The sequence below is a fragment of the Ambystoma mexicanum genome, chromosome 2q (assembly GCF_040938575.1).
Source record: "Ambystoma mexicanum isolate Mex_15411 chromosome 2q, UKY_AmexF1_1, whole genome shotgun sequence".
Lineage (NCBI taxonomy): Eukaryota > Metazoa > Chordata > Amphibia > Caudata > Ambystomatidae > Ambystoma > Ambystoma mexicanum.
The window spans coordinates 88,826,361-88,841,889 of NC_090924.1; the positions used below are offsets into that span (position 1 = coordinate 88,826,361).

The 15,529-nt window shown below is 49.4% G+C and overlaps 1 protein-coding gene across 1 annotated transcript in view; it reads right to left on the reverse strand.

Moving 5' to 3' along the window:
• CCNF (cyclin F) overlaps positions 1-15,529 on the reverse strand; it is a 212,920-nt gene that overhangs the window by 111,585 nt on the left and 85,806 nt on the right. The window contains exons 11-13 of the mRNA XM_069646925.1: positions 15,406-15,529; positions 15,023-15,203; positions 38-125 (exon numbers count right to left, since the gene is read on the reverse strand). Of these exons, the coding sequence (XP_069503026.1) occupies positions 38-125; positions 15,023-15,203; positions 15,406-15,529 (393 nt within the window). The remainder of the gene's footprint in view (positions 1-37; positions 126-15,022; positions 15,204-15,405) is intronic.

Genomic DNA, 15,529 nt, shown 5'->3' on the forward strand with positions numbered 1-15,529 from the left:
TACCCAGGCATCATCTCACCAGCAACTACCTTCTTACCATTTCTTATGGACGCTGAGCACAACCGGAGTAAGATCTTCTAGAGTGAAGCCAGTGCATTCAGCCAGATGACTGGGCCACGGATGTGCTGTGCGACAAGGAAAATATAGTTTTAAAAATGCAAACATGCATCCGCAAGTAAGAAAGAAAAAAAAAAATCAAACCCTGCATAATCACATAGGTTTAGTCCATAAAAAATAAATTAAAAAGCTAATATCAGGCATAACTAAACATTTACAAATTAAAGAAGTTTTCTTTGAATGCTCCTCTGCACTCATTTTATGAAAGTTCAATTGGTTAAGATGGACCTCTAGATTCTGGAATTCAGGAGGCCACCCTAGTACTAGTGAACGGGGAAGTTGCCAAAACCCAAATCAACATACATGGATGTTGAGTCAAGGCGAGAGACAGTAAGGCACAAATTAATTCATTTCTAACCGTTCATGAATAAAAATAAAAAAAATTACTTAACCCGGGTAATGTTCTTTCTACAGGATGTTCCTCCGAATGAACCTGTACCTATTGTTCTCCAGCATGGGTCTGGCATGGATTCACATGCTCATGAATATTCCCCATCAGGCTAGGAATTCAGTAAAGAAATCGGTTTAATTTATGAACTGTCTTTCTCCTAACAACCAATCACTGAGCTCTGGGTCATACTGCCCTCAGCCAATGACTGCCCTCTACCCAAGCCCCTGCTCTGGCAGCCATCTTCAGATTTGGTAGCACGTAAAGTGGCAGTAGGACCAAGAGAAGAGCCGCAGAGGGGTAGGCAGCAGGGTTCGCATGCAAATCCATGCCAGACCCATGCTTGAGAACAGTTTAGGTAAAAAACTCGTTCCTTCTCCAGCACAGCATGCGGTCTTGCATGGATTCACATGCTCATGAAGAAAACATAGCAGTACACATGAACCACAGGAGGTGGCTCGGATCAACATAAGCATCGCTTACCTCCTCACCAGGCTCACCTTCAAGCGAACAGGTTGCACAGCACTGCTTGGCCGACTCTGGACTCCTCCCGGGAATCGCTGTCGACGCAGTAGACTCTCGAAGGTGTGCGTCGATCTCCATGTAGCAGCCCTGCTGATGTCCAGCAGGGGCACACCAGACTGGAACGCCGTAGTTGCAGAGATCGCTCTGGTCGAATGGGCTCAGACGGCTAGGCAAAGGTCGGTTTGCCAACCGGTGACAATGGGTGATGCAGCCGGAGAGCCACCTGTTAATGAAAGCCTCGGAGAGGGCCTTCCCATGGTTCCTGGGGCCAACGTTAACAAAAGGTTGCGACGTCTTCCGGAAACTTTGTGCGGTCCACATAGAACTTCAGTGCTCTAGCCTCACCCAGCGAATGCAAAGTCCTCTCAGCCGGCGACGAAGGCGTCGGGAAGAATACAGGTAACACCAAGGGCTCGTTGAGATGGACGTCCGACAGCACCTTGGGCATGACGGAGAGGTGTGTCTGCAGCACCACACTTGTGTCGTAAAACGTCAAATAAGGTGGTTTACAGGACAGGGCCTGAATCTGTGCAGAGGTGATGGCCACGAGGAACGGCGTCTTCTATGACAAGAACCTAAGTGGAATTGTCTGCATAGGTTCGAATTGAGGGCCCATGAACCTGGTCAGCACCACATTGAATTCCCACGCCGGGGCAGGAGCACTCAACGGCGGGAACGAACGGAACAGTCCTTTGACAAACTCCTTAACCAGACGGTGTGACCAGACCGACGACCGTCCCGGAGATCTGGGGTAATGGGAGATAGCCACCAGATGAACTTTTATGGCGGCATGGGCCAGTCCAGCATTGGCCAACAACGGCAAATCTGGTAGTACCTGCGGAGCCATGACTCGTAGAAGATCGATCTTCTGTGCATGGCACCAAACCTCATCCATTTATGTCTGTAGCATTTTAGAGTAGACGATGCTCTGGCCTTAGCAAGAATCTCCTGCAGTCCGCTGGGAGATCGTAGCCCCCGAACCCCAACGCTGCAGGAGCCAGGCCTTCAGGTTCACCGATCCTGGGTTGTGGTGTAGAATTGCACCTCCTTCCCTTGCGAGAAGAAAATCCATGCCCCCGGACAGATGAGCGTGAACGCCTCACCACCTTGTCTCTCGACGGAAGCTCTCGTCAAGCGTGATCTTGTCCTGGAAGCTTCCCAACTTGTATCCAACGTTCGTCGAGGAACTCCTGTAGTGGGCGCATCCGTAGCCTGCATATTCGGATGAGGTAGATACATGACGACATCATGCAGAGCAGTGACTTAAGTCTTCACTGTGGCGACCTTCAGTGCCAAAGGCCTTTGCACCTTGCCCAAGATGGCCACTATCCTTTCCTCCGACTAAGACGCCAGGCACGACCCTATGTTGAGTCAGGATCCCAGAAACAGCGTGTCCTGCGATGGAGTCAAGCAGGACTTTGCATAGTTCACAGAGAACCCCAGCTCTGTCAATAGGGGAATGGTCCTTGCCGTGCGGTTGGTGGCGATGTCCTTTGAACTGCCCCAGACGAGCCAGTCGTCCAAGTAAGGGTAGATGTGGATCCCCACAGTCGTGCTGCGATCGCCGCCAGGCACTTTGTGACAACCCTTGGCGCCAACTTCAATCTGAAGTTAAGGGCCTTGAATTGATAGTGCTTCCCCTGAACCACGAAGCGCTGAAACTTGGTGTCCCTTGTGAATGGGGATGTGGAAGTACACATTCTCCAAGTCCAGCGACGACAGAAAGTCCCTCTTTGAGCTGCCCGAGCACGTGCTGAAGAGTGACCATCCGGAACTTTATGTATGTTTAGTCGACGTAGATCGAAGATGGGCCTGCATCCTCCAGTCTTTTCTCACAAGGAAGTACCCGGAGTACACTCCCGAGCCCCAGAGCCTCTTTGGGACGAGCGCCATCACGCCTTTTCTTAACATGGCCCACACCTCCAGCAGCAGCTGAGGCATGCGGTTTTCCTGCCGGGCCACACAAGGTATTCAGGGACACTTCTGTTGAAATTCCAGGGTGTGTGTGGACGAGAGCGTCCAGCGTGTCGGTGGAGATGGTCTTTCAGACGCTGACTAAGCCCGCCAGCCAGCCTTCCATCGGGGTGCATGGGTGGGGGCCCGACGCCAGTCAGTTCAATCCTGCTTGGACGTCGAAGGGCCACCTTGGGGACCCTGGTGACGACATCGTCCTCTGAAGGCCTTGGAGCGGCCCCTCTTGGTTTCCTGGGGCGAAGAGCGGGAAGGTTGGCAGTAGGACATGGAGCCCTCACCGAAATCCTTTGAGGATCCTTGGGACTTGATGCCCGAGGACCAAAAGGACGGCCTCAGTTGTTGAAGAGTGCCCAAGGCACGCTCCATCTCTGTGTCCGGCTAGATGGCTTGTAGAGACTCATCCACAGCCTTCCCGAACAAATTGTCCCCGTCGAAGGGCATGTCCCAACACCACTTAGTCTTCCTGCAGAATTTCCAGCACTTCCGACCTCTTGTCGTTGAGGAGGAAGGCCAGGATTGGCGTGATCTTGAACCACAACTCTCGGTCGCAGTGTGCTACGATGGCAAGGGCGGCCTTGATGGTCGTTGCTGCAGAATAGATGACCAGTTGTCCCACGGCATCTAACTTCTTGACCTTGTTGTCTGGAGGGGTGGAGACTGCCGAGGAAGAAGTGCCCGAGGACGACTTCTTGGCTGCAGCAGACACCAGTCCGGAGACGGTTGGGCCTGCAAGCACTTGGACGCAGAGTCCAGCACCCTGTACTTCTCAAGGCGATCCCTTTTCGCCAGGGCCGTAGAACGGTTCATGAGAGACAAGCCTTCGTCCAAAATGTCATCCCAGAGTGGGACTGAGAGGATGGTCTTTCTCTTTGCCTCGCTGATATAAGAGGGCCCCCTCCTCTGGAGCGAGCTGGAAGAGTTCTGAAGCTCTGGAGATCATTGTGTGGAACAAGCCCATCTCGTCTGGCGGGGAAGGTCTGGGAGGTGGCAACGGGAGGTCCCCCATCTCCCGTGTCAGGATCATCATGCCTTTGGGCGTGGGGGTCGGGTGGAGGGAAGCTCAGGGTGGCAAGGAGGTGAGGGACTACCCTCTTCTTTGCCGGAGGCTACCCCGTTGCTGCAGGAGGGGCCGCTGATGCAATAGGCACCCTCGTCTATCTCAGAGACCAGTGTATGCAGTGCAGAGAGAATGTCCACGGAGAGGTCTCTAGGCGACAGCTTTGGCGGAGGTAAAATGCACCCGAGGTGAAAGCTGGTCGCCCAGGCCCCTGTCGCCTTCGACAGTATCCTCGTCGTTTCCCTTGTCATAGGGCCTGCTCCTGACATCATTCTCCTCCTGAATAGTTTGAAAGCAGGTGAGCTCCTCCTCCGAGGGGATATCCGTGCCCTGGAGACCCACCCCCCTTCTCGACCAGAGGGGACTGTTTCGGGGAGATGACCGGCATCTTCTCTTGGGTCTTCTCTATGGGCTGGAAAGAGGACTCCCTCATGGCCGGGAGGGACACACTGGGCTTCTGGGGTGTGCAATGCAGATCTACCACGGTGACCTTCATGAGAGATGCCACCACTCCTCGATGGAAGGTTGGGCCTTCAACGGATGTACCTGGGCCTTCATGGTCAGGACCGGTGCCTTGTCGAGCTTGGCCTTTGTCATCCCAGAGTCCTTCTCCTTAGGGTGATGGTCCGAACCCTGATTCCCCCCCCCCCCCCCGGCCTTCTTCGGCAGGTCGGTCTTGGGCCTCTCCTCGAGTTTGCCCAGATGGTCCGAACTCCACTTGGCCGAAGTGCCCGAGTACTGACTAGCGACTGAAGCTGTGTTGACTGGTGACTGAAGCTGGAGACTTCGAACGCACCCTGGTCGCAGAGGAGCCCGTCACAATGGCAGCCCCGGTGTAAGTGGACTTGTGGTGCTTAGCCTTTTGTTGGACCCCCCCTGTGGGAGCGGCTTCCTCAAAGGTCTTAGAAGCCCGCTGAGCTTTCTTGGAACCGGGAGAGGCATGCTGTTGGGACCCACTGTTAAGATGGATTTCTGAACTCTGTCCTGGAGGGGCAGAGGTTCAGAAGGCCAGCCTAGTTTCTTGGAACACGGTAACCTCTGGACAAGCCAGACCAATCAAGGTAGCGATCGCGGCGGTCAAGACTAGGTCTCAAGAGGGGTGAGGGTGACTGAAAGCCCGCAACGAGCACACAAAGCAAGGACGCTCACAAATTACTCCAAGCAGGTGTTATATTAAAAATAGACACATTTATTACAAGGCTTTTGTAATATTGACCATAGTAAAGAATCACAATAAAACTCAAGTAAACCAACACATCACAATCAAATACAATATATATACAATTACCAAAGGGTCTAAGGAGTTAGAAGCACAAAATATGCAGACGACCTAGATGGGGAGGAAAACAGAGTGCAAGTAATCGTTTAGACCCAGCTCACCTTCAGAGGCCACCTAACTAGGAAGTCCGAGCCCTACGAAGAGTGGAGCCTTGTGCTCAAAAGTACCTGCACACGCTGGTGCCGATGGGCCAAGGGAAGTCTCTCCAAGGAAGTCAGGCAGTTCAGAGTGGTGAACAAAATGAGGGCGAACAGATCTCTGCTACTCAAGCGCGGCCTCCACTTGCGGGCTGAAGCAGAGCTCGAGTGCGAAAAAGGCGTGCTGTTAACACAGCGAGGAAAAGCTAGGGGCTACTGCAGGAGGGCGACCAGTTCCTAGCGTTGCTACTCACCGGTCCCCGATGCAGGCAGACCCCGGCTTCTCTGCGTCAGTTTCAGTGCTGGCAGGTTCAAATGCAAGCAGGGGGCATATCAGCGTCGTGTAGATTCCGCGGCAACAGAAGTTAAAGTTGAGGATGTCCCAAACACAACGAACCCGCACAGTTTGTTACCACAGCAGGGCAACGGAGCGGCCGTGTGTATTTCAGCCCAATGTACACTTCTCACTTCAGACCTGGGAATGCTAAGTGTACGAATCGTGTGAGAGTGCTAAGGACTTGGAATACAACACAACCTGACGGCGGTTACAGAGCAAGGCTCCTGGGTAAGCTTGTCAGTCCACTGGATGGCCCAGAGACGCTTACGTGCAGGAGATGAAGATGCCGAGAATAGTTGTTCCCACTATTCCAAAGGGTCGAAGTACCAGTACAGGCCTTCTCATTCGATCAGAGGCAGAATGGTTTCACAGAGCGACAGCAGGGCAGAGGAGCAGTCCTTCAGCGGGTCACCAGCGATTCCTCGGTTAAGTCTCGTAGTTGCAGGATACTTGGCTTCTGTATCCGTTGTTCGTGAGAACTCAGGAGATCGACATAGTAGTGGTGTTTCCAGCCTCCTCTTATCCAGAGTTCCCTTCGCGCCAAAACAGAGGGGACCCAATGGGAGATCTGCTCACAAAACACTCACACCACACCATACCATACCATACGTGGACCTATCACGGACCACGGTGGTCCCAGGCATTCAAGACACACTAGACTCTCTGGCACCCAGGATGTGTATTGGGACCAGACATACCAGCCCACATCCTGGAGGCACACACACAAGGCCTGTAGAAGCCCGCGAAAGCACCTGTGTTTTGTGGGAAAGTACATGCTTAAATAAGGCCATGGGTCGGCTCGACCTGGGGAAGGTGAAGGGGCAAGACGGTCAGCGGGCAGGACAAAGCCTTGTGGTTTGGCCGTTTTGGGAGCCAGGCCACCATTTTGGGCTAAGCGCGAGAAACGTGCTTAAACATCCAAAAGGAGCTCAAAAGAAACGATCGCTGCCACCAGTCCCGTCCATGATTCACTTACACCGTTCTTTAACAATCCAAAGAGTGTGTCTAGGGCCTGTAGAGTGACTAGAGACCAAGAGAGCAATAACTTAGCTTACAGTGCCCTCTTGTGTCATGTTGCGCGAAAGCTGCAACATGATAAAAGAACTACGGAAAACAACGTTTCCCGGTACTGACCGTCTTAAGGGCATGTCAGTTTCCCTGTAAGAATGGAGCGAAAGCCCAGGAGTGCGGCAGAAGGCTGCGCTTCTCTGGCAAAGTCTAGATCAGGGTGAAAACAGCAAAAAGTTTAGGGGTTGCCACATGGAAAGAAAACTACCCACAATTAAGAAATCTTTCCTAACACCCACCCAGAGCAGGTGCCTTGGCCTGCAGCCACTCCTTCAGCTGCCTATGCCGATCCTTCAGCGAGCGAGGTGGCATCTCTTAGCAAAACGCACAGTCTTCCTCCATGTGCGTCGGGTACAGGCAGTAAAGACATTGGGAATTTGTCGTCCGAAAAGACATTCCGCAAGCTGCAGTCGGATCAAATCCTGACCAGGGGGGCTGAATCCTTCTCCAACATGGTCCACACGGCATAGGCCTGAAGAATCTTCTGGAAGCCTCCACGGAGAAACTAGACGACATTCACCCTTGAGGGGCACTGAAGGATCCGAAAAACTGGTCCCAGTTAATCGGAAGGTTGATCGATGGGAGTACAAGGCTCGATTGACTGAAAAATAAAGTAATACTCTGCCAAAAAAAAAAAAAAAAAAAAAAAAACACAGTAGAAGCTCAAGAGCTAAACACGAGGACTCCCAACACTTGAACGTGTGGTAACAATCTGAGCTCTGCGTCATACTGCCCCCAGGCAATGACTGTCCTCTCCCCAAGACCCTCTGGCGGTCATCTTCAGATTTTTACCGCAGTGTTCGGCGTTCGTGTTTCGCTCTGAGCTTTCTGCGTTTTTCGCAGGAAATTCCTATTTGTTTGATCAAGCCCACGTGCTCTATTGTTTCTTCATCCAACTTTTTTCTCCACTCAAGGGCAGAATCAAGTGCTTTATCTTCGATGATTCCAGAAGGCCATCGGGCCTACGCCGCACCATGTCAGAGGACGACGGAAGATCCCTATTCAAGCTCTGCACCAGCTGCGGTTTGAGGCTTTACCAAGCGCACCATGAAGGACTGGCACTCCAGGCTGGTGGCGTCGCTCAAGACTAAGGCCTCTACCCATTGTGGTTCACAGGGGGGCATGCCTAATTCAGATCCAGCCAGTCAGAGCGGGCTTTTAAGTCTGTTGAGGGCGCTCCATTCATGGGGGCTCAAGACAAGGCCAAGCACTGCGAGTCAATTTCTGGCTGGGTCGCCGAGCAAGCAGGTCCCGCGGTGGGCAGGGCGCACTCATCCACTACATCGGCGTTAGTTCTTCGAAGAGGAAGTCAGCTACCCTGGGAAGCGGAGAGAAATCGGAGAAGGCCAAGCAGCAGGACGACCTGCCAGTGAAGGTCCAGGTGATACAGGCTAAATCGTCCTCAACTACAGAGTTGGTAGCAGCCGCCCTTTCAAAAGTCAAAAGGGCCTGACCCGGGCGTGGGTGCCCCGACGGTGGCCAGAGTAGCCCTTCCTCCCAGGCAGGAGGCTTCGGCCAAGCCAGTGGAAAAGACCCGGAAAAGAGGATGCAGGCCATAAGCCTGAAAGGGGGCGGTGGAGGTTCTTCAGGGCACGGATATTTCTTCTTCCGACAAAGGGTACATTGAGTCTGTCCACACAATCCCATAAGACATTGGGGATGACGACAATGGGACCATCAAAGTGGTCTGCGTTGGCGACCACATAGGTGCTTGGCCCAGCAAGCCTACTCCCCCGCGAGAGGGGGAATTCTCAGAAATGTGCCCTCCGCCTTAGAGACCCCCAGCAACTTTGCTGGATTTTGAGGACTTTTTAACCTGGAGAGAGTGGGACCCCCCCTCCACACTCATGCATTTTAATGTGATTTGATACACTTTCTTTTGGTTGTGGAGTCTGACAAACTCCATAGGCATCTTTTTGCAGGGGCACAGGGAAGTCGGACTTTCCAAAGGTTTAAATACCTTCTCTTGGATAAACTACTGTTTTCCAGAGCAGTAAATTGAAATCGACTTTACTTAACATTGTAACTTACTAGACCCAGCACACCCTATCTTAAGTGCTGGAGGGGTTACCTAGTATCCCCGTTGTCTAGTTTCTCATGTATCATTTATGTTACCCTTTCCTCACAGAATGGCTGGTGGCAGTTTTGTTTGAACTACCATAGTGTGCCTTTACCGCAGGCTGCGTTCACAGCTACAGTAAAGCACACACGGGAGCCATCTTTGTCAAAATGGCGCTCAGTCTTTTTTCGCCATTTCTTTGTGAAAAGGTCCTTCTTGAGATTTTCTCTGCATGCCAAACTAGGTTTGGTCTCTGTTCATTTTGCCTTTGGCGGGGTACAGGAGTGAAACCCGTCTCGGGCTCCAGAGTGTCTGGGGTAGGCAGGAAGTTAGGGAAGCGCCTGAAACTCCTGTGCTTAGTCTCCTAGGAGACCCAAATACATTCTAGCGATTGGCCGGCTGACTGTCCAGCAAGGACAGCCACCCTGCTGGGTGAGTGGCAGCTAGGCTGGAATGAATGGGAGAGAACTGAATAAAAGGCCTTTGGCTTGGAAGGCAGAGTCGACCATTGGACGAAGGAACCGAAGAAGAACTTGAAGAGGACGCCCGCTGCAACTCCTGGACCGTTGGTTTGCCCGGTGAAGCCCTGCTGCAGTGCTAAAACACCAAGTTCGCATCGACAGAGCAAGGACGACTTCTCCCTTTCAGATGGTGGGACCAATCAACTCCAAAGTAAGCCACCTGGACATCTATCTCGGAGCTGGTTGAATTTCCACAGAGTTGCTGCTGGAAACCGTATAGCCAGGGAGAGGAACACTAGATTGCATCCGTTGCTTTTAAGCTGGCCTAGAGCTTTTGGAACATCCTCCGGACTCCCAGGAAGCAGGACTGACCAAGCCTGAACTCCCTAAACAGAGTGCGGGATCCCAGAAGCAAGGAAAGTCCATCTGGACAGCCAGGAACCATAGTGTTGCCATTTGCAGTAGACGCGAGGAGCTGAAACACTGAACAGCAAACTTCACTTTCAGTGGCAAGTTGTGTCCGTCCCAGTGCATTGCAGGAGTACCAACGTCCTCCCTCTTGCCTCCACAACGGAGACCCAGGAACAGTGAGACCTGCATAGGAACAGAAGTCATCAGCTGCATCTTTTTCTTCATTTCTAAAGGTACTGTAAAACGTCTTAGAGAACTTACCTCTTACTGTAGAGCGCTTGTAACTTCTACAACTCAAAGACTCAGTGTGCAAAGACTTTTCCATTTACTTACCAGAAGTGCTTCTGTACAAGACTTTTGCCCATTAACTTTGGCTTAGCCTATAGAACTGAATGACTCTTCTAGGAAAATCTAAAAGTACTTAACTGCTTAGGAATATTTGTGGTCTTTTGTTCTAATAACCTTTGCCTTTTACCAGCTTTAAAGAGTATTTTAAATGCCACCAGCAAGATATTATGTCCCCAGCACCCTTGTTATTAAAGTCACATATGGTGTAGGTCGTGTCTGTGGGCCACCCCAAAAGGGCCTTGTCTGATTCAGAAACTCAGGGTACAAGTGTATTTGTGCGTTACTATACTATTGCTCCCTTCTGAAGGCGGCTTTATAACTGAATGACGTTTGCCTATACCTGTAGACAGAGTTGTTTGTAGTGTTCCGAGAGGGTACTGTATACAAACATTGCCCAATACCCGGCACCCCGCAGAGATGTGTCTCGGGACATGCTTTCAAATCTCCACACGCTGGTGTCAGATACAGAAGGATGCCGACGGCACCACCGGCGCTGGCCCAGTTTACACCGGAGTCACCACCGGCGAAGAAAAAGCAGCGCCCTACTCCGCCTCAACAGCCACTGCACGTGTCCTCCCCCTAGTGATATAGGGACGGACACAGCGACGACAAGACACCAAAAGAATTTCTGGCCCTAGGGCTTCTCACCGAACAAAGTGGGCTCCTTCCACTCCATGGCCGCCCACGCATCAGAGCTCTTCAAGCTCACGCGAAATGAGGGCTTCCTTTATCAGCACTGGGAGGCAAAAAGGAAGACCATCTTGGCTGTAACACTCCTGGATGATGCTTGCGATGAGGGTCTGGTGCTGCTGAAAAACCCTGCATCAGCCCTGGTGAAAATAGACCGGCTGGAGAAGAAATACCAGGTGCTGGAGTCTGTACCCAAGTGTTTGCGGTCACAACCATCACCGGATTCAGTGGTCTCGGCGGTGGCGCAGAAGTCATTCAAGCAGTCGTCCTCAGCCTCTGTCCCCTGCGACAGTGAGGGGGAAGAAGTTGGACGCTGTGGGTAGAAAGTCAGCGGCGACGGTCATGGAGGCGAACGCTTTAGCGATCCTGGCCAGGTACGACCGGGAGATATGGAAAAAGATGGCTCAGCTACTGGATTTCCTTCCCCGAGGACAAACTGGACGAGTATTTGGATACTTGTAACTGTGAAAGTCTATTTCATAACCCTACAGCTCACAGTGAAACCCCTTGAGATAAGACACACTATCAACTTGTGTAGTACATGCTTATACCAAAAGGTTGTGTTAACTAATGCCAACAGGACAAGGGTGGTGCAGCAGTCTCCCACAGAGTACCGCATACAATCTTGCCTAACAGAGGGTGTCAAAAAGAATTGATGGTATAGAAGAACGACCCCCAATGTGTCATAATTGCAGGCAAGTATATCTATGATGACTGGTCTAAGGCTCAGCGGATCAACTATGATAATTGTTTGCATGACCACCATCAGATGAAGGGGGATATCCAGGTACGGGGGGCCTGGACAAATTGGAGGATGTCCAGCCGATAAAAGGGTGTTAGGGAGTATTCTCAGAAGTGTGCCATTTCCCTTCACCTTAGAGACCCCAGCAACTTTGCTGAATTTTGAGGACTGCTTTTTCCTGGAAAGAGTGAGCCTTTTTTCCTGTGTTTTACTCTAGTGTACTTTGATTATGGAGTTTTAAAATAACTCCATAAACATCTTTTTGTGTGTGTTACACAGCACCCTCAGTGCAGTGACAAAGGGATGTATTTAGACTTCCCAAAGGTTTAAATACCTTTTCTGGGATAAACTAGTTTCCCAGAGAATGTAAGGTTAAATTGACTACTAGTTTTTTTAATTCCTAGACTCAGCACACATCATCTTTCTATAGAGTGCTGGAGGGGTTACCTAGTATGGAACCAATGTCTAGAAACTCATAGCAATCAAATGCTACCCTTTCCTATCGAAATAGCTGTGGCAGTGGTTTTACAACAAACTCACATGATTTTTCCTGACCGCAAACACTGGTAGCTAAAAATAGCGGGAGCCATGTTTTTCAAGATGGCGCCTTAAGCCCCTTTGTTTAAACAGATCCCAGTGGTCTTTTTTCACCATTTCTTTTTGGAAAGGGCCTTCTAGTGCTGGTCACCGCACCAAACAAGAGTGGGTCACTTTGTTTCTACGCCTTTGGCAGGCTTCAGGACTGAAGACCGTGTCTGAGTGTCTGGGGTGAGCAGGAATTGAGGGAGGCTCCCGAAACTCCCTCTGCTTAGTTTCCTAGGAGACCCAAATGCACTCTGGCGTGATTGGCTGGCTGTCCGGGCAAAGAGCCACCCTGCTGGGTGAGTGGCAGCTAGTCTGGAATGAAAGGGAGAAACCTGTTGAATCTCTTGGACTGGAAAGCAGAGTCGTCCACTGGAACGAAAGAACAGAAGATGAGCTGGAAGAGGACGGCTGCTGCAACTCTTGGACCATTGGTTTGCCCGGTGAAGCTCTGCTGCAGGTCCGAATTGCAAGTTAATCTCGACAGAGAAGCCTCTTCAAGGGCAACGTCTTCCTTTGAGTTGGTGGGACCAACCAACTCGTAAGCCACCTGGATACCATTCTTAGAGCTGGTTAGGATTAACCAGGGGGAAGGACACCAGCTTGTGTGCTTCAATTACAGCTACTTGAACTGAAGTGACTCCATTTTGTCAGCGTTTTCCGACTATCCCATGCAGTGCAGGAGCCGGACGTCCTCCCTCTTGTCCCCACGACTGAGGCTCAGGAACAGTGAGATGTGCAGGAACCAATGTCTTCAGCTGCATCTTTTGCTACATATTAAAGGTACTGTGCCAACCCGATTGAGAGAACATCTCTGGCAGTGAAAGTTTGCTGAACTTTTGCAACTTGCAGGCCTAATCAGCACGAGACCCAACATATGATTCTTTTTCACACAAACTACTTCTGAGAACATTGGCAATTTATTCAAGAACTGCTCTTTCCTATCCAAGATACTAGTCCATTGACTTTGGCCTGGGCCTATTTAACTGAATAGTGAACTAAAACTATTTGCACTGCCTAAGAAAGTTTTTTTGATCCATTCTGCTAACTTTTGCCCTTTTACTCCCATTGAAACTGAAATGCCATTTTGCTGCTATTTCAGAGGAGCTTAGTTTGTTCAGAAACTTATTGGTTTGGTATTGAAGTGTATTTGTTTATAATATTAAGTTGTATCCTTCTAGTGAATGTTCTCTAAACGATTGTGTAATGAATTAATAAGTGTTTTACCAAGAAACCTTGAGTATAAGTGTCTACTTGAGCCACTGATTGTAGGACCTCTAACCTTTTACTGCTCACATTACCTCTTGAGATAAGCCTGGCTGCTCCGGTCGCTACCATAAACTGTACTACAGGCTCATACCAAAGGTTGGTTTTGCTTACACCTATAGTGCTAATTATATGTGGTGGTCCCAGAGGGTACTGCATACAATTCTGCCTAATAAAGGGGGAAGCCCTGAACAAAATGCATTAATATACCATTTGCTTGACAAACTGCACTGAAACTTTGGACTATTGGCACCATTAACTGTTTGGGGAGAAAATTGTATTACATTTACACAATTATTACAGAAACAGTATAAACCTCCAACTCTGATTCAGGGTAACAGTTCTTCTAGGGGAGTTGGACCTTGGTGTAATATTCAATTCTAGTTGCTTTTCAATTCAGACTAGGGGAAGCAATAACGTAACTTATTTCAGGATAACAGTTATACTTAACACCTATTTACTAAAGGAGCTACCAGCAACCTAAAAGCTAAGCATGACCTGGGCAGACTGATTTTGGACAGTATAACAAGTTAGGCGAAGACCTCCGAATTGCTGCCGCAAGAGTCCTCCCTCCTGTCCCCACGACAGAGGCCCAGGAACCCAGCATCTGCATCACTGCAACCAGACAGAAGCCAGCTAGACCACTTCTAACCAAAAGGTACGGTTCTGACAGTGTCTTTATCTTTGCTCTTCTCAGTTGAGACTTGCAGTAGCTACTTTTCTAGAGTTGATTCAGCTCTACCCTTCACAAGTGTAACAGCTTGTGACCGTACAGTGAAGGCTCATCTAAGTGCCTCCGCTCCATAGACTCTGCTGTCCTGGCTCCCTGCAGACTCTTCTAGTGCACCCTACTTTGATATTTACTGTCCCTCAGAGGTGATAACTTGGTTTTAAACTATTATTGCGAGAAAAGGTTGTCTAGACTTTATTGGAAGATTTAAGTGATCACATGCTCTGAGAACCTGTTTAACCTTTTTCCTTCCATTGACCTTTCCCTTCTACAAACCTCAGAATCTACAAAGTGCACCAGTGATCATAAATGCCATTACTGTCCTAGTTAGTGAAGTCACCTCAGGGTGTCGAAAGTGTGTTAAAAGCATCTCTAAAGATTATCTACTAGCTTTGTGTGGATTCTGGACAAGTATTTTAAAGTATATTAGATTGTTACATACATTGCCCTTTTTAAAGAACGCTCATTTAAAAATTGTTAAATATTTGTAACAAAAACCTGTATGTTACTTGGCTACTTGCATTTGTGGATTTCATTGCTACAGCTCACATTTACTCCTCTTGAGATAAGCCTAGTACATGCTGCAAACGTGTACTACAGGCTTATACCAAAAAGTGGGTTACCCAATGCCAAGAGGACAAGTGTGCAGTCTCCCACGTGGTTATTGCATCAATTCTTGCCTAACAATAACTTGAGAGGTAAAGTTAAAAAAGAAAGAAAACATTTCTCAAAGAATAAAGATGGGCACCCTTATCCAACAGGGACATAATCCAAGGTTTGCATAGTTGCCAAACATACAACAAAATCACAAGCCTCGTTTAGGAGGTGGGGAGAGAAATGGAATTGCTCACCATGTCTGTGCAATATCTTTGCCAGCAGAAGAGCAGCTGTGGCAAGCTGGGCAGGAGAGTAAATTGAAAGTTCTGTATAAAGCAGCGACAGTTCACAGATATAGCTGCAAAGATGCAAGGTTTTTCTCTCAAGAGGTGCAATGTTTGATAGGACGTCCTTATAGTCCACCAAGGTTGGGGTCTAAAAAGAAATTAAAACTTTTTAAAAAACATTCTCAAAAAGTAACCACTGCATCAGCACATGTGCAAGTCATTTGTCCAAGATCCTTTGATTAATGTGCCAAACTCATTTAAAATTTAGAAAGTATTGAATTTCATTCTTGAAAAGGTCTAAAACCATTGCTTGTCAAACCTGCTAACAGTTAAGGCAACAAGGTACTTACGCGTATCTTGCCTTCTAGCGCAGAGATTATTTCACCCATCATCCGAACTAGGTCTTCATACTTATAGGTATTATCCGTCAACCACACAGCTTCTCGTATTGTTAGGATCTCCTTGCTGATGAAG